The 25,874-nt window shown below is 40.6% G+C and overlaps 1 protein-coding gene across 1 annotated transcript in view; it reads right to left on the reverse strand.

Moving 5' to 3' along the window:
- Positions 1–765: 765 nt before the first annotated feature.
- CAMK4 (calcium/calmodulin dependent protein kinase IV) overlaps positions 766–25,874 on the reverse strand; it is a 172,047-nt gene continuing 146,938 nt past the window's right edge. The window contains exons 7-12 of the mRNA XM_087742172.1: positions 19,170–19,260; positions 16,562–16,636; positions 11,199–11,274; positions 6,741–6,867; positions 4,439–4,591; positions 766–2,473 (exon numbers count right to left, since the gene is read on the reverse strand). Coding sequence (XP_087598298.1) covers positions 2,309–2,473; positions 4,439–4,591; positions 6,741–6,867; positions 11,199–11,274; positions 16,562–16,636; positions 19,170–19,260 — 687 coding nt within the window. The 3' untranslated portion in view covers positions 766–2,308. The remainder of the gene's footprint in view (positions 2,474–4,438; positions 4,592–6,740; positions 6,868–11,198; positions 11,275–16,561; positions 16,637–19,169; positions 19,261–25,874) is intronic.

The raw sequence follows: 25,874 nt of genomic DNA on the forward strand, positions 1-25,874 counted from the left end.
TAAAAGAAAACTAAGCAAAAACAACTGAAGCCCCAGAGTGTTTATGCACAAGACTGAGCTGCCACCGAGATCCTCCTGTCACAGAGAGGTCTCCAGTTGCATGGCATCAATTCATATTTATGATATGTTATGGTATAATTTAGCAAAGAATAACTTTAAGAATCAGCTGGGACTACTTTTGAGCTCAACAAACCACGTCTCAGATGAAGATATTTCTGCTCAAGCACTTGTAGATGCACAATGACTGTGCAGCTGGCTCCACTTCTGCAGATTAGAAGCAACTATCCCAAATGAAGGAGGAAATGTTACAGAAATCCAACCTCTCCCATCAAACCTCTGCACCAACCGAACTCGGATGGTTTCACCGCTGTAACCAGGGGAAGAGACCTGTGTCTGAGAAATGCATTTCTTCTGCAGTCACCTCACAGGAGATAAGAAAGACAGTAAAAAGTGAAACAGGTGGATGTACCTATCACCTTCTCCAAAGTGATTAGTCTTACTGTACTTGTTTTCAAGGGAAAATCTGCAAAAGTGTCTTGTTGGCCTGTTCACAGCTGCAATGCCCCCACCAGCTGTTTCAGCTGACCTCAGAGTGTGTCACCGGGGAAAAGGATGGATGCATGTACTTTGAATTTCAACCGCGCTTAATTAGTAAACCTTTTTGTACAAGTTCAAAGAGTCATAAGAAATGGATAAAAAATCTCAAGTACAATACATTCATTAGCATGCATTCTCACCTAGTAAAGACAGTATCTTTAATCTTCCTTTTTGTATTAATGTAGATTACATTTTATTTATCAAACCTACCATAAGAATAACATTGTATTACCCTTTAATTTCATCAGGAAATGCAGCTACTGAATGTTTTATTAATGACTTGCTTTTTCAGTAGCTGGTATATTTTTTCAAGGCAAGTTGTCCAAGGCCTAACTTAACATAAAAACAATTAAAGCAAAAGAGGAATGTTGAGTGTATTAGGGTGTTAGGTAACTATCAGTATTAAAAAGTTTAACAGACACAAATGACATTGTACATCAGGATTTTTTTGCCATTTCTGCAATATATCAATAACATTATGAAATTCACATGCTATCAAAGTGGTAACAAACAAATGTAAATGGTCATACATACTGATGCATGTTAGTTTTTGAATTCCTATCAGTTATGTTCAATAAAAAAATCAAGATAGCTGAAGAGCCTGACCTTAATTTTGCAAGCTGATCCATGCACACAGCTTTTAACTTAAGACACAGGAGCTCTGGGTAGATGCAAGATCTGCGCTGGTGGATCACTTTACAAGAGAGGTCCTTTGTTAGGAAAATCTGGACTAATTATGATGACAAGTGGGAACTGGTTACTCATGAGGTTAAACTATCTGCGAAGCAACTAGATTATACTGCTTGCTCCCAGACCTTGTATAAGTGTTTCCCCAGAGCAACATCAAGTTGTGGAATAGCTTCTTTCAAGCATTTACAACTTGTATAATTGCAGATTATTCCCTTAGGCCCTATAAAAATGTCTTCTAGCTGCACAGTTTAGAAATTAATGAATAAATACAATGGTATTTCAAAAATTTGCATCTACTCTAATCCTCTTTTAGTCTATCCTTTTGTTTTGCTAACACTTTACTAGAGAATGAAATGGCAGAAATCTGAGTAATTTTGTTTGTCATTAAAATACTGTATATAAACAGCAAAAGTCAGAATAAGGCATTCTCCACACAAGCTTGAGGAACGTACATTTTCATGCTCAGTGGAACTAACATTTCAATTGCTTCCCAGAAGTAGTGGAATGTTTTTTGCATATAAATCCCCAAATACTTTTTGAATTTTACAGATAAAAAGCATTATTTCGTACATGAGTTTTAAAAGCATTGGCTTGGTATTTCCTTCCATTTCATCTGCTGCAGAACTATGAATCTGGAAGGAAGCAGTTCAAAGACACTCACAACATACAGAAGACGCTTACTTCCATAAAAACAAATTAAATAGTATTTTGTTTCAAATGCCATCTAGAAACACTGGATAGATGTATATGAAATATATGCATTATGGTAGGTAGTTATTCATCCCCATGTTTTCACCTGCCGGTATTACTGCAAATAACACTGTTTCCATGACATGCCTTATGGAACAGTTTACTATTTTCATAAGCAGTCACATGCATTGAAGGTAGGATCACCAGCCAGTGCATTTGGCACCCCAAAGCAGAACCAGAGAGGCCAAGCTTACGAATCTCTCTTGCTGAATGACAAGTTAGCTGGTGTATGAAATGACAGATCTCAGCTGAAACAAGGAAGCACGTTGACCTAAGACATTTCTTCTGGAGCTGCTTCAGCTTCCTGAGTGGGTTTCTCTTCGGGTTTGCTGTCATGGACAGGAGACGGGTTACGGCTGGGCTTGTTGCTGTCGTGCGCACTGTGACTGCTGGCGCTGCCGAGGCGAGTTGATGCCACCACAGCTTTTACTGCAGCCTGAGAAAAAGAGGATCAAGCAAACATTCCTTAAAGGACATGGTCTGTCAGCACTGCAGCCTTAGCATCGTCCCGTTAGGGGACATAACTGCATTTAGTCTTCATGGTAATATCACATTCAGATACCTGTCTGGGCCTGGACAGATTTAGAAGGCCACCTGAAATACCGGACTGAGGTTTAAAATTGCTGCTTTCACAAGGTTACAAGTTGGCCAACATGAACAGAGGTTTTTTTTCAGCTGCACATGCTGTGGGTTTTTTTAGAAACTACTTCAGGTCTCCTGTGTTGAAGTTAGGTGGCAAAAAGAAAGTTATCTATCTTCTATCATAATAATAACAGTATTATCACTGATTATTCCATGAAAAGTTCACAAAGAGAAACGATATTTATCACTACTGCACTATTGCGTATACCAAGCACAATGGTGCAGAGCGTACAGGCAACTTCCTGTGTGTATATATAAATTTTGGGGATAGGCTCTCATATCACATAAAATGTTAGAAAAGGAAGACACACATTAAAACAGTTATCTTAGCCCTTGCCTTGAAGAGTTTTATTGCCTGAAAAAACACACATACAGAGGTGAGGAAAAGAACATTTCTTTGTGATCTCCTGGTCAGGGAATGTAATAGCTCACTCAGAAATAATGAAATTTATGACTCTGCTGATGCTCTGAAATCATTTTGATATAACAACATTGCATGGCATCTTCAATGAATACACAGAAATCCTGCTGTAAGGCTACAGAAATCTTTCTGAAGAGAACAATGTTAATAGACACATCTAGTCAGTTCTGCATGGGCAAAGCATCACTGTGAATTATATCTACAGTGTCTGAGACCTTTGTTAAATGACAAAACTTTTTTCTTTGCCCTGTAGAGATCCTCTGTCGCAGTTCCCTGAAATTTCAGTAATAATACTGAAAAAAAATGAGCAAAAAAAAGTTAAGGGTCATTGTTTGGGAATTTGGTTTTGCATGGGGGTTCTAAAGCTCTCAGACAAGATACTTTTTATTTTTATTCCCCAGGGCTACAAGGGCAGCTTCACTGTAGCTGTTGGTAATAATTTCTGTGCTGAAGTATCCCTGGAAGTCTCTCCTAAGCAGACACAAATCTTTAACAACTGAAGAAGGGATTAGGGGAGAAGAAAGTTTCCTGATGTTATGTCAGTTAGATGCCCAGCTGCCTGCTGTCTGCACCTAAAAAATGTTTCCCTGCTTCTTCCCATGGTAGATATGTAGACTGCATGGTAAAGGAACATACTGGTGACTCAAAACCTAATGTTATTTTCCACACGGGTCCCACCCACACTCCTGCCTTGCAGTGCTTAATTTCCAGATGAAGAATGCTGTTGCACATTTGCTCTCAGAGGTACCTGGAAATGCATGTTTTGGACCTGTTAATCTCAACCCACACATTTTATGGACCTACACATCTGAAATGTTGACTCTAGATCATACAGAAAGATGGCTTAAGTTCCTGCTTTGTATTGATAGGTATAGAAACTGAGGGTGGCTTACAGATCAATATGCTATAGTAGATTAGATATCTTCCAGATTTATGGATGCTCATGAAGAAACTACTCAGATTTTGTTCTTTGTGGTCAATACTCTAAGGATGTGCAAGCAATACAGGACAGATGGATGGACAGAAGCAAGGAAGGAAGAAGGGAAGAAAGGAAAGAAGGAAGGAAGGAAGGTAAGGAATTTGCAAAAGCTGTGTACATTCTCAGCAATTCTGTCTGTGTAGATAGAGTTTTCGATCAACCTCACACATTTTTATTTGTTTGGCTGCAGACATCAACTAAATCAGCTTCAACTTTTTCATCTTCCTCAGTCATCTTGAACAAAAAGATTCCATACCACTATGGAATGTTGTACTGCAAAGCGTGCAAGTTTTCTGTAAGGCTACTAGTTTAATTGCATGTTTTCATAGCCAAAACAGAGACTATGTCCAGAGACTTGCCTTAAGTTTACGCCGGGCATTGAATTCTTGAAGTTTCTTTTGTGCATTGTCCATATGTGCAAAGTTTGCTGCCTTCCCTGTGACCCATGGGTGCTGCAAAGCCTGTAGAGTGGTGAGGCGTTTCTTGGGGTCCAAAACAATCAACTTTTTAACCTGCATCACAAGGAAGAAATACAAAAGACTGTTAACCTTATTCTTCATTTACATTTACTGAGCTTTGTATTTTGGGGCTTTGGTCTTGGTTTGGGAAGCACCTTAGTGAAACACATTCTAAGAAACCGACAAGAATTTGCATTCAGGTCTTTGCACATATTTTGTTTCTGTCATTTATTGGTCCTCCATAAATAACATCTGAATAAGACAGCCATGAAGGGGGAAGAGAGGAGAAAAAAAATCAGCCGGTTACCAACATTTGTAAGAGTATGTACCAGTGCAGCTGGCCTGTATCTGCCATAGGCTGTTGTATGTCTGCATTGTCACATAAACCCTAAGAGATTCTCAAAATACCCCCAGCCAGGCAGTTCCCTTAGCAGTAACCCCACTTTTGGATTTGGACAAGGTTTAAACTGCATTAGAAAGTTTAAATTCTAGTGTATGCAACTCATGCGGACTTGTACCAATGCAGTCACTGCCAGGCACATCACAAATTAAATGTTTCTTTCAGTCACCATAAAACCTCATGTACACATGAACTAAAAAGTACTGTACAAGTATTTGTCTCTTAGCCCACTCTGAAACTAATGCTGTTTATGCCATTCTTTCTGTTACTGAGACCAGGGAAGCTGCACCTCTCCAAACATAACAGTAGGACATTTCTGGGAACAAGGCACTGCAGACATACCCCTGGGAGTGGAGATGGTACAAACTGCTGGGTACAAAGTGTGTCCAGTCAAGCTGCATTTCATGGGTTTTGCTATATGTCTGGACAAGTGGTGTTTTAAAAAAAATAAGGGTGAGGATGGAGTAAAGAAGGTACAGATGGTACTTAGCAGAGCTGCACCTACACAACTCTCCTGACTGCACACAGAGCAGAGTGCAAGTGACGGCACAGGGCTCCACTACTGCTACGTGCACAAGTGTGAGGGAAGGACTCACTATAGGGCTCTCTGAAATTTCCCTGAAAAGAGCTATTAAAGAAAGACAGTGCCCTGAAATGGGTGCAGGAGAACAGGCATCGTGATGAATACCCGCTGTGCATCCAAAGAAGAGGTCAAGTTAAGCAAATAACTTCAACTGAACACATAAGAACTGTCCACAGCATGGGTTTTTAGCGCCACGGGCTTCATCCTTATCTACAACTTGCTGTACAGTGTTCAAACCAGAAACTCTGAGCTTTACTGTAGCAAAACAGTAGGGACTGGTTTGGACCAAAGCTCTCTGTATACAATAAACAAGCATCTTTGCTGCAGGCTGCTGTTTATCTGGGTTTTGATGACAGAAGGCAGTAAATATTTTTTGAAGTTAGAAAAACTTCACATCTAATATAATAACAAAAAAGTAGTTTGAACTTCTACAGTTTTTCTGTTTGAGACATCCGGAAGTACTTCACAAACACTAATTATGTAGTATTTTATAGTATGGTTTGTATAAGTAATATGGAACTGAGCATTTGTGTCTTCAGTGCTAATGAAATAACTGAATTGTGCAAGTTATCGTTGACTAAAAATCAAACTCAAGCATACCTACCTTTTCAGATCAGTGTCTTCTGGATCCAATTTACTTTATCAAGTAATAAAGGAATACAGTGCAGATAGCACGCCAGGCCTTGCATTTTGTTAATGGACCACATTTAAAAGTAATGAGTCTTTCCTCATCTACTGAGAAAAAGCTTAAATGGACAGCAAAAGGCTGGCAGCAAAAGAGGGGGAGGGGGGCTTCATTCCTTTTTATTTTCTTCCTCCAAAGTTCAGACTTGAAAACTGCACAAAATATATGGCTTGTTTCTACGTTTCCCTGAAGGTGTTGCCCTGTAAAGAGGAACGATGAAACACCTCATAGCTATCATGAAAGGCAGGCATACATGAACACTGTGACAGCTGCCAATGGTCTGTGGCTTAGTTCACAGAAGGGCCTGAACATCCTTGGGTCTGAGTACAAAATTACAGCACTGGACTAACAGGGGATATTTAACAGCACCATAATATACCAGAGATAAGAAGAAGAAAAGCAAGTAGCCACATGAACAATTAATTAACCAATTATCCTGTCCCCACCCCAAAACGGACTCTCTTTCTCACTGGAACTGATACTAGCCAAATATGTATCAGCAAAGATACTCTAGTCTCATTTTTGCTTTACTTACTAAATCCTTGGCATTCAGAGACACGTCATCCCACCAGGGGGACACAAAGTCATATTCACAGTTCAAGATTCTCTTAAACATGTACTGATCTCCCCTTTCATCATAAAATGGTTCAAAGCCACAAAGTCTGCAAGGATAAAAAAGAAAGAAATTCATCAAAGATTAATTAGTCTTGGGCTGTTAGAAACAATTCCTGGTATTATCTTTCCCTGCTTTGTGTTGTGTACTCCACTTTGGGAAACCAGACCTGGATGTACTTATGAACTCCTAATTCTACAGAGCACAGCAAAATGTGGTCATAAGCATTCATAAGCACTGGGAAAGGCTGATCAAATTGTAAATTTTCCATTTTCACAGGTCTGTAATTGGAACTATTAATATGGAGACTTAACATAAGAGTAGCCATGCAACAGTTGATATCTGTTTACCGTCCACACGCCATTAAGTATTTTCTAGCAGCTCTATGCTCTGCTGGTCTCAGGCTGAAGTCCCTTGGACTATTTAGTCATTCCTCAGTCTGAAACTTTGCTCATCTCTGCTCTCTTCTGTGAGTCTTCTCCAGCTGTGTGTCCTTTTGAAGTGGGTGCAAACACCGTTCAGCGTGGGCACACCACGGAGTTGCAAATTAGGATAATTTTAATATTTTAATCTCCATTCCTGTGCTAACAATTCTTGACCTTGGATCTGCTTTTTTGGATTGTTTACAGCACAGAGTTAACATGTCCATAGAGAAATTATGAGAATCCCTGTAACTCTTTCCCGAGAGATAGGAATTAGCTGAGGAACCACATTTTACCTGTGAAGTCAGAAGTTTTTATGTCCAGTTTTAATGTGTCCAGTTAGGACTGTTTTTTGATTAAGTTCATTGCTGTACGTTCTTTCATCCTATCATCCACAAAATGTAGAAACCTTTAGCAGGTTTTAATAACCAGCCCTCATCTTTACTTAGGTAACCTACATATTATCAAAAAATTTTGTAATCTCACTAATGACTGCATTTATGAATATATTGAATAACACAGATTCTGACACAGATCCACACTGCTGCCCCTAGGGAAAGCAAACTCATATAAGTGGTTTCCATTTATATAATGTCCTTTTTTGTCGCTTCATTGCACTTTAATCATGCCTGCACATGTAATCAGATGTTTTGAAGTGAACTCCCTATTCAACCAGTACGTGTTCTGAGCTGAACAGGAAGTCTATCTGCTACTCTGCCTCCAGAAAACGCAACAAGCAATGAGATGATGACAGGAAAAGAACACCAGACCATAAAGAACAAGACAGCAACAAATCTAGAAAATTTAACCTTATGTTTTAACTTGGTTTTATATTTTTAAACCAAATCAGTTCTTACTGTCCAGAGAAAGGAAACAGATATTCAAGGAAGAAATGTGTTTTTGAGAGTGGTGTGTAGCTGTGGGTGGAACAGCTGCATCACTTTGCACTGCTGAAAAGGAGAAAACCTTCCTGTAAGCACATTCTGGGTGTGTTATTAATTTCCAAGTCTGGCAGAGATGGGTTAAAACATAAGGATCCAGCCTTCAAATACTGCGTGCTTCTGTAGGTGGGAGCCAGTCACAGTCCTTCTGCTGCTCCCCTCCTGTTTGCCTGCCTCTCCCACCACCATTTCTGAGCTTGGGCCAATAACTATTTCAGCCAAAACTGGCTTCTGGATACCAGGAAACTGATGACATACAGTGAGACCATGCTTAAGGCTTGCTGTGACTCTGTTGGAAGCCTTCTAAGTGAGCCTCTATTTACTCCTAAAAATATTTTCATTGTAACTCACTACTATCACCTGTTGCTGTCTTATTAACAATTTCTGTGGATACGCTTCTACCTAAATAAAATTTCATTTCAGCAGACAGGTTAGATGAATAAAACTAGAGGTGTGATTTCAAATTAGATAAATTAAACCAGGGTAAGACCCAGCATGGCTGCTCTTGATTTCATTTAAACCAGGATTATGCTGGTTCATTTTAAATCAATTACTTACCAAATAAAGAAAAATCAGTGTAAACAGCTTCAAAACAATTAGAAATGACCAGACAGTGTTTTGTGCCCTTTTAAGTAAGCTAGTAAAAAAACACCTTTAATTAAATCCATGCAATTTTGACTACAGGCAAAGCCTCTGTATTTGTTGACCACTATCTGCATCTCAAATGTGCAGTAGCATTTCTAACCTGCTGCAGGAATACAAAAGGACTGGTCCTCTTTGCTGTTAAAACTATAAATGTGGCTTCCTTGGAGTTATGACAGTTATCATCAGTAGGCCTTAATATAATTTGCCTCAGGAATAATTGTTCAGTCAAAATATGTTCCAAAGTTTTTCTTAATCACATGGTAAGTCGACTTTGTATTGGTGAGAAGATACAGTTTTATGCACATGTCTTCTGTAGCGTGGTAGCTCACTCTTAAATCCACTCTATTTTGGAGGCATATACAACAATGTATTTTTTTGACTGTACATAAGTGCATTCCCTCTACTAAACGATGAGACTGAGACATGTAACACTGTCCTTTAGGCTGCAGGATTAATCAATTAGTTACTGTACATGTACCTTTCTGATCTCAGCTTCTAACCCATCAGAAATGTTGACCTACAAAGCTTTGCACTCAGTAGAAGACTTTTAAATGTGGGGTATTATTAAAGCTAAATGGAGGAGCTGGCCAAGTGGATTTAACTAGCACTCTTTTTGCCTGGCTTGCTCCCACAGGTCAAACTGGATTTTGAGAGGGGAGGAAGAGAGGAAGAGAAGGAGGAAATAGAGGAGTATCTGTACTGGCGGTGTCCCAGAACAGGAGCTCACACGCTTGTGTTTACACCAGTGAAGAGTTTTAACGTGGCTTGGGAGCACCTCCTGAACAGCTGGAAGGTTTTGAAAGGCTGCATATAGCAAATGCCACTCCATATATTCAAATAGGAATTTGCTGGATGTTCTCACTTGGAGCTCTCCTACACTTGAAAGCAAGTTCTGCTTAGGGAAGGCTCTCAGTTTCAAGTACAACAGCTGTCCCCCAGTTGTTGAACAACCAGGCAAGCCCATGGCTTAATCTGGGTATCTTTGTAAAGGGACAACAAAAGGCACCTTTCCAATCACAGAGACAGCCCTGCTGGCAAATTTCACATCTCTCTGCCACGCATGGACCACTAGAACTGATGAGAAATGATCACCTGGCAGGCAATATCTGAGATGTGATCTTCTACAGACTTGAACCAGGCCTTGAGACAAAGATTCACATTTTAAAAGGAGCAGATGACAAAGTGGCAAATAGGAATATTGTAGCCTATTATTTACAGGCACCCAAAAGAAGACCTGTGACTTATTTGATGCTTGTGTACAGAGCAAAAGATGTTTTCTGATATTTCCATCAGAGTGTTTATGCATCCTTACAAGTACTTTTAGTATAAACTCTAGAAAATATAATTCTTTGCAAAAGACATAATGAGTCCTAGAAGGGGAAAGAAAATGGCCCAGGTGTATAAAATCCTCCATATCTTTAATGTATATGTGTAAAATCCCATTTTCTTCACATAAAAGGCATCCTGCAAGTATTGTATACAAGTACACAAGCTAGCTTAGCATTAGTGTTGCCAAGGAAATAAATGAAGTTATTTATTCTCCCATAAAGAGAAGTGTCGATACATCAGGTACAATTTTCCCTTCTCAAAAATCTTCCTTTGAAAGATTCCATCAATACAATAAAATAATTACAATGCTTACCAATTGAATTAGGACTAGCCATATAAAGATGCAGACACAAGTGCCTACTGTTGGACACAACTGTTTGAAAATTTTGGTGTACAGTTGCAACTTCAACTGTTTAAAATATGTATGGCCAGCATCGCTCACAGTCCTCTGTCAACAGTGGCTCTGGTTATTTTGTAAGAAGTGGAATGCTTCAATATTAATCATTTAACCCATTGGACTGATTTGCAGACAGAGAGTCCAGGGCTGTTCCCTGCCTCTTGGCTGAGATGCTGTGAGACAGCAACACTGATGCTGCAGTGTCTGTGGCTGACACAGACGGGGCAGCTGCATTTGGGAATATTAACAGGCACTGTGAAACTACTGCAAGCACCCTGCCCCATCTGTAGTTGAGAAGCTACTTAGGATCATAGTATATCTCACAGTTTGTGAGAATGAGAAAAAAAATATATGATGTTTTCTGACACTCGTATGCTTGTACTTTTGCTTTCAGCAGCTTTGCTGCTATTCATTCACATTAACAGCATGATTCTGTGCAGACCTTGCTGCTGTTCAGGAAGAAGTGTTATTTATCAAATATATAACCTGAGTGTTTTGCCATGCTCCACCAGGATTTGACTTACTGAAATAAGATTAGGAATATCATAATTAATTAAGTTCATGATCTTGTGTTTTCCAACGGCACAGCTCATAATGTCATAAAAACCTATGGGTGCTCACAAATTAACCACTCCATGGCACTTACAGGATGTAGGTGATAATCCCCAGCGACCACATGTCCACCTCAGGGCCGTAGGCACATCCCCGTAATATCTCTGGTGCTGCAGATGATAAAACACTTGTCAATAAGATGAAAGTGGAATGCAGAAATAACAGTCACAAAGTCAATTTAAACTCCGTGCACACTCATAAATGTCTTTTAAAAAGTAAGGGCATGGTCCTTTAAGCCCTTAATTAGGCAAATGATTGCCTTCACTGAGTATAAAGCAACATTAGTCACGTCCAAGTACAGCCAGCATAAAATGAAAAGCGGGCTTTGGTTTCAAATTGCTTTTTAGGTTTACGGTTCTGAAAGGAACCACAGAAAGCTACAGCAGCACTGGAGCTGCAATGTGACAAAGGAGTTGGTACTTTCACTTCAGTATTGTACTTACTTACTTGGTACTTTATTTGGGCTTTATTTTTGGTATTCTGTTTTAATTGTAAGGTAAGACAAGACCATTTCAGGCAATTGCTTTTGCTGCAGTGCGGAGCAGGCAGAAAGGCCAGGCAGTCTCAGGGGACTCTGGCTCTGCAACAGTAAAGAGGAGTTAATCTCTGCCCAAGCAGCTTGACAAACACACCTTGAGGAAAGCTGAGCAGACCGCTGTATCCCTCAGACAGTATGTGTTGCTGTTGTGTGTGACTAAAACTGTGCACAGCTGCACACTCAAATGGTGACGTGCCTCCCTCAAGCACCCTCAAGGTTTGCCTCCAACTGGGCAAACTCCTTGGGCAAAGCTCTTGAGGCAGCAGGATGAAAACACCACATCTCCAGAGGAGGAAATGGAAGTGTTTGATACTGGGGGATGTAAGACCCTTCCCTCTCTCACCTTTTGGCCACAGACAAAAATACCCAACTAATTTGGAAAAACTACTTAAAAAGACACTGCTGAGTCACACTTCCACTTATCAGCCCTTCTTCTCAGCAACCATTGTAACTGTATTAATATCCATCAGATGTACAGGATGGCAGCATAGCCCCTGAGCCCACTGGCTCTACGATGCATGTGGGATGGCTGCCACACTTCTGAGGCACGGTGGACTTGCTGCATGTACGTGCATCAATGCTGCAGCACATTCACCTTCCCACATTACACGTTGACAGCCAGGAGCAGCAGGGCCAAGAAAGACTGGGACTTCCCAAAAAGTATGACAGCTCCCTGCCCAGCCTGAAGCTTTGGTTGCCTGTCCAGACTGACCCAGGCTGCTAGCATGCTCCTGCTTTGCTCCCAGCCTTTGGAAGGTCTCCGCTGGGGCAGCTAGCTCTCCTGAGGAATGTGCTGCAACATCCCAGGGGAGCAAGGCTCCCCCAAGCATGATTTTAATCAGAGTATACACAACTCCCTTACAGCCTCCAGGCAGCTGGCTCAGACTTCTTCAATTTACCTGAAGGATTTACCATGCAGAGAACACATCAAGCATTTTTACAAAGCATTACTATAGGAGGCAAAGGACGTTAATCACTGTTTGCTACGTACCACTTGTACAGCTGGGAGCTGGGCAAATGCTTGCCAGTCCAAGCACAGACTTCCCTTGTCTCCTTATTCTTCTGCTAGGTAAACAGAGAGGGGCTGTTCTTGAGAAGGGACACTAGATCCCAACTGATTTTAACTCAGGTCAACCCGTAGCTAACAGGACAGCCTACAGGCAAAGCAGCCAATGGCCTCAGAGAAAGAGATGGAGGTAGACCAAGAAGACAGATGTTAACCACTGTTCTCCTTGCCATATTTGTTAACGCCATGTGGGAGGTTCTGAAGTAAATAGGAAAGTTTTTCTGTTTAATGGCCAATATGCTTCCTCTTCTAGAGAATGTAATGTTTCTTGGGATGCCTTCTTGCTCAGGATAAGGGCAGAAGACACTTTCTGCCCTTCTTTTGCTTTTCTCCTCCTTCCACCTCAGTATTTTAAAATGGCCACAAAGGAGACCAAAGATTTGTATATACAGGTCTGCCTTGCTATCTAGACTGTGATTACACAGTTATACATCTTGTAAATATGATTTTCTAATACTTCCAGAAGTTTGCTTTTGGTGAATGGATTTGACTGATACGTTGCAGCTAGTTCAGATGTTGGCTGTAACAGAATGATCATGAATCACTGCTCTGCACTGGCTTATTTTTATGTGGTACTGTCAGAAATCACTTATGCTTTTCTTTTTAAGTTCACTGAAAGCACAGTGGCTCGGTACGTTAAGTTCTTTGTGATCATCTTCTTGCTGTCAGTCCTCTGCATCACTTTGCATGTCCCAGGGGCTGTAGATTGGTAAGTCTTGATGCCAAAGTATCCAGACTCCAGTATGTGTTTTTGTTGTTGTATCCTTTCTGGAGAAGCTGCTGATAGCTGGGTAGGCAGGATGTGGGATTTGGCAGCCTGTGACTATCAATTATTCATAGTTTAATTTGGCATTTCAACAGTATTCCTCCTGGGTTTCCTCCACTTCTAGAAAGCAATGCTTGAATATTTTCTAGGCACCAGGAATTCTGCACGGTCAGTTAACGTGGGTTGTCAAAAAAAGATTGCAGGTCCATGTCTGTACGCACAAAGCTTCTTTCTTCTCTTCTCAGCACAGACATTAAGCCTCAACCCTCCCCACCAAGTCGTCCCTACTCTGAGGGTTCTTCTATGGCAATAAGCCTTATCCTACTTTTATAGTATACAAAGACAGGCATAAAAAGGGCTAAATACTAACTACAGTTTCATGGTATTTGTAGTATAACTGTCATGAGAGAAGACAACCAGAACATTAATAGCTAATACGTGAAGTACCATTTTATGAAACTAAGCAGACTGGAATTCAGTGCTACTCTAAAGCATACTTGGCACCTGTGTGTGCTTGGCAGAGAATGTCATACAAGGTAATGGACATGTCACCTGAATTGCATTATCAGCTGTGCTACAAGGTAACAGAGTAATCTTATGTTCTTCTCCAGTGTCCTCTTTTCTTTGCTTCTACAGTTATAAAAGCAAATGCCAAGTCTTTAGCTTCCACATGGCTTGGCTCAGCTCTGTCCAAAACTACCTCATATGCTTACCATCCAGCACACTGCTAGCAACTTGCAGCCTCTTGTAGGAGCCCATTTAGGATCTAGAGTTCACCAAGAATGGCAGAAATAGGTGTCTCCACAAGATCACATTGGTTGCTGGAGGTGAGCATCCACCATGGGAAGCGCAGCAGGCTTGCCCTGGTGCGAACAAGATCACCAGCCTCCGTGGCCATTAGCGGGTTTGCTGACACAGAAGTGCCTTGCAATGAAGGGCGAGCAGACTGCAGAGGCAGCTGCAATCGTCTTTTGCTGGAGGGGCTCCTTCTTTTGCATGTTCTGGCACTGGAGGATCCATTTCTGGCTCATTTTCTGGTTCTTGGCATCCAGAGGAGCTTCTGTGTGTGTCCAGGAGCTAGCTGTCTCTGCTCTGACAGCGAAACTGTGCCCAAGGGTGCTGTACTGGGAGCCCAACAGCACGCTTGGGATGCCCTGCTGAAAGCTGCCAGGCAGTCTGCGAGGCTTCATCCAGCTGCTGGTTGCTCACTCAGCCTTGCACGGCTCGGTGCCGCCACAGGAAACTGAGCCAGAACCCTCCAGGGGTCTGCCCTGCTCCACAGACCACCCACCCGCGGGCAGGTGGGAGGCTCTCCGCAGGGACGGAGCATCCGACAGGCCCGTGCTGCTGTCCCCTCCAACCTGGGGACGCCGCTGCTGAAGAAAAGTCTGCTGTGTGCAGGGAACAGCCAGGCTGGGCACGTCCTGGCCTGCAGCAGGACGAGCTCCTGCCGCAGCCCTGTGGGCAGAGCAAAATGCTCCAGCTCCACCAGGGAACGGCTGCTGGGGCTCGGCAGCATCTTTTTAATTATTTTTTTCAAGATCAGTTGTATGCTTGCTTTTTCCCTGCTGTGTCAGGTTATGTGCTTGAACTCTGTTTTTAGATTTTGTATTTTTTGGGGGGTGGTTTTAGTTATATCCTCTTTGGTTTACTGATATCTGACATATAGACAGCTATGGAATTTTTTGCCAGATGTTATGTGTATGGCAGTTGTAGTGTTTACTCTGCCCCACTTATTTTCTCCCAAAGCAATGGAGAAAAATCCTACGTTCCTAATTATTCATGGACTGTTACCAGTACTATGTTTTTTCACTTGCTTATCAAAACCTCACTGTCCTATATGACAGTGAGGGAGCATATTTTTACCCAAATGCAATTCTATAGAAATTTGTTTTAATTTGAAGTACCAGTGGTGGTTTTCTTGCATTCAAATTAGATGCCTTCCATTATTAAAAGCTACAAGACCGAGAAGCATGAACTAGCTGTGATTTTGGAAAAAACAGAAACATGTAAGAGCATGACAACTGAGACGAAACAGTTTCTAAACTTTCTGCACATCTTCCACAGTTAAACAAGTAGAAAGTGTCCTTAAAGGCCACCAACTGAAAAATATAAACCCAACACCATTAAGTATATAATTTCCTAATTTCTAATTTCTAAAGGAATTAAAAATACCATCGTCGTGTAATACACTGCTAAGCTCACAAGTTAGATATTTGCTCAGAAGTCATCCATAAACTCATGCTTGTTGAAGTATTGTGAATGTACAGGCAAATTAGTCATTTTGGTAAGCAGCAGTTCATGCTGACTCTCTCGCTTGGTAAAATTGAAGCAAACCTATGATTTCTTTCTTATTTTGTTTAGGAGAAAAGAGTATGAGTTAAAAGTGCCAAAGCCTTTTTACTGCTGAAAGAGATGACTAGGCCTAGACCAGTCACCCCAGTTGAAAAGCTCTGCCACAAAGTGCTCCTTGATATTACACTCATAATTCTGTTATACAGGTCCCACTCCAGCGTGGACCAGAATGGCCTGAGTCATGCCTGCATTTAAAACCATGTATTTGCTGAAACTTTTCGGGTTTAGGGGATTAATTTATGACCCTACTCTAAGGATTTCCTCTGTTAAAAAAAATCAAGATAAATTCACTGTAAGCAATATTCAAATATGCATAATTGTTATGAACTCTATAAATTTTTAGTGTTTTCCATTATGCCTTTCATAGTCCAAATTTGTGCTGATGCCTCTCCAGTATTATTTTAGTAATTTCAGCATTGTTATGGTGGTCGAACTTATTTCCATGCAAGTAATGAACTTGCACCATAACATGTTTTGAATATTAAGCTTCAGTGCTAGAGAATATGAGTTTAGAAAAATTTAACCGAGTGACAGTTCTGAATGTTAGTTTTCTATTTCCGCTTTTTTGGAGCTTTTTGAATTTTGACTTTAGGAAGAAGCATTTCACCTTGAAAAGAGAAAATGTAACACCCTCACATTAAGTGCAGCATACTGTAAATAAAAACAACGTACCACAGTACCCTGGAGTTCCACAAACTGTCTTCATGGTCACCTGATCTTCCACAATCTTGGAAAGTCCAAAGTCAGCTGTTAAGATGGTTCAGGAATATTAATGTTTTAACTTCCTTGTAAAATCACTTTTTGTTTTTTTTACATTGTATATGTAATTAAATGAACATTTATGCATTAAATAAACAGTACTGTCATTTCCAGAGATGAGGATCAATTTGAAGAACCTACCCAGACTGCAACCCAGAAGCAAAATTTTTCTGTAGAAATGAATACTCCTGGCTCTTGCTTAACAGAAATGTAGCTTGCATTTTTCAGAAGACAGCACAAACCCAATACAATGGAATGCCTAAGGGCATACAAGCAGTGATCTGGAAATGCATTTTAAGTATATATTCAGCTTTCACTCTGTGAATAATCCAATAAAATTAAGTGAACAATTTTGAGTTAAAAAATTGTGCATCAGTGGTTTGTTGGATAAGGGTCAGAGTACGCAGTCCCTGCAAGACAAAATCCCAGCAGTATTTTCATAGAGGGCTTCCAGGGGGATGGAGGTTGTGCCAGGAGAAGTACTGATCATCCTTTTTGCAGTGTTTTCACCCTGAAGTACTACTCAGACAGCAAGAGCCTTCATGACGTTACATGTCGTACTTGCATGAGTCACTTTTTAAAACACATAAAAACTGAAATCATCACAACTCTTTTAGTTTTCACCGAGAATAAACTGAGCTTCTTCAAATTTCAATTTAGGTGATGACAATCTGGCCTTAAAAATGCAAAATAAAAGTATTTTTTTTTGTTTGAGTGAATATAAAGGGAATGTACTGACTCAAGATCAGGATACAAATAGTTCATATTTTATTCTAGAAATGCATAGTTAGGGTTCACTTGTCCCTAGGCGGTTATCATTTATGTGTTATGTATTGCATCAGAAATAGTGTGGCCAGCAGGACTAGGGAAGTGATAGTGCCCCTGTACTCGGCACTGGTGAGGCCGCACCTCAAGTACTGTGTTCAGTTTTGGGCCCCTCACTTCAAAAAGGACATTGAGGTGCTGGAGCATGTCCAAAGAAGGGCAATGAAGTTGGTGAAGGGTCTAGAGCACAAGTCTTACAAGGAGCGACTGAGGGTGCTGGGGTTGTTTAGCCTGGAGAAAAGGAGGCTTAGGGGAGACATTATCACTCTCTGCAACTACCTGAAAGGAGGTTGTAGCGAGGTGGGGGTTGGTCTCTTCTCCCAAGTAACAAGCAATAGAACAAGAGGAAATGGCCTCAAGCTGTGCCAGGGGAGGTTTAGGTTGGATATTAGGAAAAACTTCTTCACCGAAAGGGTAGTCAGGCACTGGAAGAGGCTGCCCAGGGAAGTGGTTGAGTCCCCATCCCTGGAGGTATTTAAAAGATGGGTAGATGTGGAGCTTAGGGACATGGTTCAGTGGTGGACTTGGCGGTGCTAGGTTAACAGTTGGACTTGATGATCTTAAAGGTCATTTCCAACCTAAATTATTCTATGATTCTACGATTCTATTATTCTATTATTTATCTAAACAGAAATATACTTTACCGTTATAAACACTGCCACTTATTGTAAATCAGATCTCACTTTAAACAAGGCAATAATCTTAACCAGAAGATGAAGAATCACAGCATTTGAGGAAATGCTTCAGAAGCCCCTACACCACTCTGACTGTCAACCACGGCCACTCAGTGCTGCATTAAACTACCACATTACAGCTGTTCAGAGCCTTTCCAGGAAAGATAGGAACAAAGATAAAATGTAAATTGAGATACCATCATCCTGAGATGCAAGACTTTCCTAGAAATTTACATTAAATTGCTTGAGACTAGTTTGTGGAAATCTGGCTCCTGAAACCCACGATGAGCACTGGCCTGACAAATGTGGCAACACTCACTCCTTGCATGCTCCCATGCTCCCCAGTAAGGGAGCACAAGGTGGTATTTCCAAACTGGTTACATACAGCTCAGGAGTGTTGCACAAAGCTCCTCTTTGATCAAGCAAAAACTGGACATACCCATTTTTGGAGGTCATGCCCTTTGCAAGTGGCTGCCATCCCCAACAGAACGGGCATAATACATCCCCGTTCAGGAGAGCCTGGTCTCACCTTGTCCCTCCTCGTCCCCCCTGTGGTACTGACTGTGCTTCAGATAGCTTCCCTATTCTCTTTGCGATTATCCCTCAAATCTGTCTTCAAAACAGAAGTCAGCCTTGCTCAATTTGCTTTCTACCAGTTACCTGCACATTTCTACTTTCATGCCAATGAATATTTCCTCTTAAAGTACTAGTTTACCAAAAAAAAGGACACAGAAGTGGTGCACACAGCTGTACGCTGATCTCATGATTCTTCCTGTTCCTCCTGAGTGCTTTATTCTCTGCCACATTCTGCACAGTTTTGACTATAAATTCTCTAAGCAATCATCTAGTTTTTTATTGGTTTTACAAACACCATGCATAGCTGCACTGCTGAAGAAGTAACATGCTGTTCATTTGAGTACAAGCATTAGCTTTGAACAAAGTGGTGGTGAGACTGTAAACATCAGTTAGCACATATTACTGGTACAAAGGAATTAGGGAAGCATACATTTAATGCTGCTCACCAATTTTTAGTGGTGCATCTGGTGCTGGCGTTGCATAGAGTAGATTTTCTGGCTTCAAGTCACGATGCACAATGCCATTTGCATGCAGGTACTAGAAAAAGAGGAGGTCAAAACATTTAAGTGAGAATAAGATATTACGGTCAAGCATGAGTCAACATCTTCCTAATAATCCATAGCAGCAGATCAGTAATCTGCCATGTGTGTGACACAGAGTCACTTTTAGCTAATTTTCAGCAGCTTTTTTTCTGGAAACCTGCTCAGCATAGGATCCTTGGATGCATATTGTAATCTGAATATGAAATTAAAATTCGGGAAGGCAAAGATAGCATCATATCCATTTAAGAAGAAAAACATCTCAGAAAGTATTATTGACTTTTTAAATACAGTGGTAGCTTCTAGGAAGTAATCTAATAGGTGTTGAGATACCAAAGTCTGGCTCAGAGGAAGGTAGCTTCTGCATATTATAACATTCTGAGAGATAAGAAAATGGTCATACAACTATTAGACTATTAAATAGACACCTTTGAGTAGAAAGGATGCAGTATGTGTCCTGGGCCAACTACAAAATCCTTGAGGTCTCTGGAGAAGACTTCTCAAGGGTTTTAAAACTACCCAGCAGCAGTCTCAAAAATCCATCTGTCTTCCTGCAGTACATGCAGTCCATGTGAATTCACTCACCACTGAATTCTTTTAAAGATGTTGTTCCTGCCTTGCACTAATGGAGAGAAGAATTTCTGGGCTGTATGACTGCATCTTATACTGCTATAGACAGACATAGAAAAAATATATAATATACTCATAGACAAAAAAGGATAACTAGTGAAACAAATTCTGTATTTCTTGTTGATAAAACATTCAGCAGAAACCTCTGAAGCCTTGGAAGAAAGATGCTTAAGCGTAGAATCACATTATCTTATTTGAAAACCTCCTGGTCTACATTTTAGTTGCATCTCTCTCAGCTGTGTTTTCATTATTAAAAAAACCCGCATGTGTGCACTGTTATGCAGCAAATGACTAATGGTTGAATATTCATCTGGAAAGCACAGCTACAGTGTTCACTTGAGTTAGCATTTGAGATGAATTCTTGACTGTGTATCTCATTGGAATTTTAGTTTGTATAAGTTGCCAGTGATTAAATAACATTAAGTAAGAATACATTGCTCTTTCCCTGGACATTGTTTTAGTGACACTGAATGCTTTTTAAGTGTGTGTTTCTTACAGTGCAATAAATGTTTTTTCTTGACTTTCTCTAAAAGCCTAAAGTGGCAGTATTTCTCAGGATGTGGTTTGTGGAGATCAGCCAAAGACTCTCATCTGCTTTACTTTATAGTGAAATCTAAGTGCTTGTCCCAGTTGTGTTTTCTACAATGAGGTAGCTAATCAGTTATCCAAGGTAAAAACTGGCAACAATATATGGAAACTGATGGACTGCATGCTCCTACGTCATTTAATGCAGTCACAACTGCATGGCTGCACACAATCATGTCCATCCTGGATAAAAATATATCTTTATCAGCCAATGAAGACATAACTGTAGCAAAGATGCTCCCACAGCATAACACTGATGTGTTTGCCATGCAGAGGTAATAGCAGCACACAGGGAGTGCACTAAAAGCAATCAAGTTGGAGTGGACAGAAAGAGATGTCTGAACTGATCTGTGTTCATGTGCTGCAAATCAGTTTAGCTGACTCTGCAGGAGTGAGAAGGATCATACACTTCGCGATCACTCGGTGGAAAGCAGACACTTCCGATTCATTTGTACAAAAAAACTTTGAATGAATTTGTGCAGAGAAATGTTCCAGCCAAGTCTGCAGTCTTTTAGCAGGTCCTTTTTCACACATGCCCGTAATCTTAAAAACATTTTATGGTATAAGGTTGAAAACATTGAAATTTTCTTCTCTTCCCAGAGTCATATTTTTGTGGGAAGGAAATTTGGGAAAAACTGGGAGAAGCTGTTCAGCTTTTCCTCCTTTAAGTCATAAAGTGCGGCTGGCTCACAGGGCTCCTTCTCAGACATAGCAAGAACCATAACGAATGACATCCGATAACCATGCTTGTGCTTCATGACTGACTGACTTTTTAACAGATTTGTATTGAACTTGCAGTGTGAACTCTTTTTTTATTACAAACTCATAAGACCTCATGTGGGGAAATTTACCTCCTCTGCCCAGCCCACCCTTTGCAGGAAACACTCACAGGATGGGGGTGCCCAACAAACATGAATTCTCTCAATAACCTAGCCCATGTCTTTCAAAGACTACCACTGCAATGCCCTGAGCTCTCTCTCTTGTGTCCCGGCCTCACAACACCTGCAGCTCCTCCTACCCTCCTCTTATCTCCCCAGCATCCTAGCCCAGAATTCCTGCTCACCCATAGAATCTCCTCTGACCTCTCCCTGCAGTCCACATAGATCCTGTCATGGTTGCTACAATCCCTAATCTTAGTCCCTGCTGCTCTGTCCTCTCTCTCCCACCATTTATTTTGCTTGACTTCATGTCTGGGCACAAGATGATTCCTGTGGTGTTCAGACCAGCCATGCATGTGGCTGGAGCTGCCTCGAGCTGCCAGGTTACAGGTTTAACAGATCTTCTGTTGGCATCTCGTATCTTCAAGACCTGGCCTTCTGTCAAATTTTGTTGAAGTTGGCCAATAGGGTCAATAGTTTTGTTGTAAAGTAACGATAAAAGGGCAAAAAGGGACAAAAAAAGCCCCAGTGTTTTCACTGATGCAGAAATCCCATTCTTCAACCACACAAAAGTACCAGCTAGCCTTGTGGATCCCCAGCCCTCCAAGCAGAGAGACCACTGGCTGGACTTCTGTAAAAGGTATCTGCCTCGAAACAGTGTTGTTACTGAAGGTCTCCACCACACGCAGTGACCTCCTGTCCTTCAGCCTGAGCCACCTGTCATTCACTGAGTGCGTCTCCTGCTCCACAACCTGCTATGAACAGGACCTTGCTAGACTCTGTCCATTTTCAGCATTGCCCCCTTACTTCGTAAATACCCTGGGACTTGTTTGCAAATTTTCACTGGTCCCAACAGCTCTGCTCCCCAAGTAGCATAATAGCTCCTGGTATTGAAGACTATTTGATAATTACATTGTCTTGTATATATGTGAACAGTATTCTGAGTTAAACTATCTTGAGTTAGAAATGGATTTAATTAAATCAGCACAATCCACTTTGTATAACACTTATTTCAATTTATATATACTCTATTTTGGTTGCTGTTCACTTTATTTCTCACATATTTAAATAAACAGCATGTTCCTTTGCAGGCAGTGCCTCTGCAGCATAAGTTCAAAGATAATTCTTTCTCTCTCCCAGTTTGGAGTACAGCTTTGGGCATTGTGTACTCTCACTGTAAAACAGACAACCTGTGCTTTACTGTTTATATGCTATGTCTCTTAATGGCTAAATGATGTGATTAAATGAGAAGATCAGGGCCCAGTATCAAACCAGAGCAGTGTACTGACTCACTTTATGATCACATTGCTGAATTACATCACTTTCCCCACCTATAAGATATCGATGAGACCTGAAAAAGACTTGAGCCGTTTTTAGATGCACAGTGCTGTATAACAGTTTAACACAGCATGCACATAAAATGTGATCATGACATGATACTCTTAGAGTAGCTAAAATGTCCTGTTTTCACTTTCTTCTGATTTTCAGTAGACAGTGTTAAGCACTAAAAGAAAATAAAGGCATGGCAAGTCCTCTGATTGCAGCTTTGCTAATTTGTGTTAGTGAAATAAGGTGGATACCGAAAATTCATATTTACATCAAAAATCTGTATTTCCATGGCAACATCACATGGATATATTTAGTTCTAGTTATGTCCTGTAACATCTATGTACCAAAATGTAAGATTTACTTGTAGAATAACAGCAGTTGGTCTGGCCTGATGAGATGTAGATGGAAGAGAGGCCTCCACAGGATCTCACAGCAAGGCCTGTGGAAGTAGATCTTGTGGAAAAAGTCTTCTCCGTGCATGGCAGTTTCATCCGAGCAGCTGGCCAATGGCACGAGGAAGAGAAATTATGTACCTTCCCCTCTGTTTTTTTTTTTTGAACACAACATCAAGGCAGGTGCTATAAATAGGGACAGTACTGGTTTTAAGGAACATATGGCTATTCCATTTAGCGAAAGAGAATGAACAAGAAAAAGTAAAATGGAAACACTAGAGACCCTGAGCAGTCTGTATTAAATTAATGAATTTAGATGCAAAGGAAATAGAATAAATACTGAAAAAATATATTTGCCCATCCTGTGATCACACTTCTTTTTCAATTGCTTTGGCCAATGAGATGTAAGTAGGCCAGGTAGGTGAATCGTCTGTGCTTCAGGCACACAGTAGGGTACTACGTTATTAGTATAGAGCATCTCAGATAATCTGGGAGAAATGTATTCGAGCAAAATTGAGTATGATAGTCTTATTACTCTTTGATAAATGTTGAGGACAGACTCAGCATGACACTAGGTGGGAATAATACACAGGCCCTTTTCTGAAAGACTTATCCATTAAAATAAAGGCAGCCTTCATCTTGGCCTTTATTCCCATGGTACACAACAGCAACTCATGACTGAACAATTGCTGTGACTTTAATTGTGACTGCAGCAGGAAGACTTTTTTTTCTTTTTCTTTTTTCTTTTTAAGCTTCTTTCTAATTGCTGCCTGAGAATTCCTTTAGCTCTTTGTTTTATCTTTTAATAATTCAGGTTCCTATCTAACTTGAAAGATTTTATGACAAAAGGACAAATGAAGACTGCTTAAAACTATGGCCTTTTTCCTTTAGGGCTGAAATGAACCTGAATCATCTACTCCTCTCTATGCTCCTAGGCAGCATCAATTATCTCTACAACAGTTGTTTGTCCAATTTATGCTTAAAGACCTCTGATACTAGAGACTCCACCATTTCCCCAAGCAATTTATTATGGGGCTGTGATATCTTGACAATTAGAAAATACTTCCCTGTGACTTACCTGGATCTTGACAGGCGTATATGAAGACCATTACTTTGTTGCTTACACACCATGGAGGCAGAAAGCAGATTATTCACTTTTTTGCAACAGCCTTTTGAGTACTTGTTACTATGTACACAATTATTCTTCTGTCTAAGACTAAAGGACTCTAGTTTGCTCAGTCTTTTCTTACAGACCATCTTTTCTAGACTTGTGATCATTCTTGCTCTCCTCCAGGCTGTATTGACTTGCATCAATGTGTTGGAAATGCAAAAATGTATTCCAGTTGTGGCCTGACAAATTTTACAGGATGTATTCATAAATCTATTTGCCTTTTTTGCAACATATCCTACTCCTGTTTGCCTTTTGATCCAGTGTAACCTTTAGGTCCTTTCTGTTTTGTTCCCACTCCCATGTTTTTACTGTTGACTATTCAAGTTCATGTATGATTTTGTACTTGGCAGTACAGAAAGGACATTGAATTTTACCAGAGTTCTAATTTCTAATCCTACTCTCTGATATACTTGCAGTTTTTCCCAATTTTATGTTGTCCAAAATTTTCATAAGGGTACCCTCTATTCCATCATCCGATGTTGCCAACAAAAAACAGTAAAAAAGCAGACCAGAGAAGACTTTTCCCAAACATCCACTCTTCATGTCTTTAGACATACTGATAGACATTCTTTCAGTACAGACAACCAGTCTCCATCCAGCTTAAAATCACATCATTGTGACCACATTTCCCTAATTTATTTTGAGACTGTGAGGTGAGGCAAGTATCAAAAGTTTTACCTATGTCAGGTATGTATGATATCTTCTGTTCCTCCTCTACTAATAATGCCTCTTAACCTGCTTGAGAAAAAAATCAAACTGATTTGGCATGACAAAAACTTGCCTTACTGGTGACCTCCCTGCTTTATCTCCCAAGTGCCTCTTATTCCTTTGCTTCATTATTCACTGCAGATTTTTTCTGGGGAGTGGAGTCAAGGCAGCTGATCTATAATTCCACCCTTCTTCCTCTTGAAGTGAGTACTACATACATTTGCTTCTCTGCCCAGCCTCCATCAGAAGTGAGTGTTACCTGTTAAATCTGTTTCAGACTTAAAAAGCTTGCTTTTTAAAGATTGTACTTTGAAGGTCACTGGGTGCAACCAATTAAAAAGACCTAAATGATTTGAATAGTCTCTGACTTAGTCTTTTCTTATTCTAGGCTCACATTTTACCTCTCATTCACTGCGGTTAATTGTGCTAGGCACCTAGTAATAGCTGAACTTTAACTGAAAACTAGGGAAAAAAAAAAAAAGATAAAACCACTGCTGCCTTCTCTTAGACATCTTTTAATAGGTCTTTTTCACCTGCATTTCTTCTTATGAGGATGATTTATTTTGCTGCCTTTCTTATCCCGTGCTAAATGCATCTCATTTTCTGCCCTGGCTTTTTGAACTGTTATTCTTCCAACTCAGGCTTAAACAACCTGACCTGTTTTCTGCTTTCTGTATATTTTGTGCCTGTGCTTAACTCCAGGATGTGTTGTCCCTGAGCACTGACCTTCATTCAAGTGGACTGATGAGAAACCATTTGACCCCTGACCACATTGCTCTGCTCCCAGGGTCCCGCACTCTCTCTGACTGGCACAGGGCCACTGCTGGCAGTGTCGCAAGTTCCCTTCTGTCAGCAAGTCCTAAAATACCTTTATTTCCACTTGTGAGAGTGATTGTGAGCTGCACAGCCTTTGGGTTTC

This window comes from Nipponia nippon, unplaced genomic scaffold (assembly GCF_047370975.1).
Source record: "Nipponia nippon isolate SJK-2023a ecotype South Korea unplaced genomic scaffold, ASM4737097v1 scaffold_8, whole genome shotgun sequence".
In the NCBI taxonomy this organism is placed as follows: domain Eukaryota; kingdom Metazoa; phylum Chordata; class Aves; order Pelecaniformes; family Threskiornithidae; genus Nipponia; species Nipponia nippon.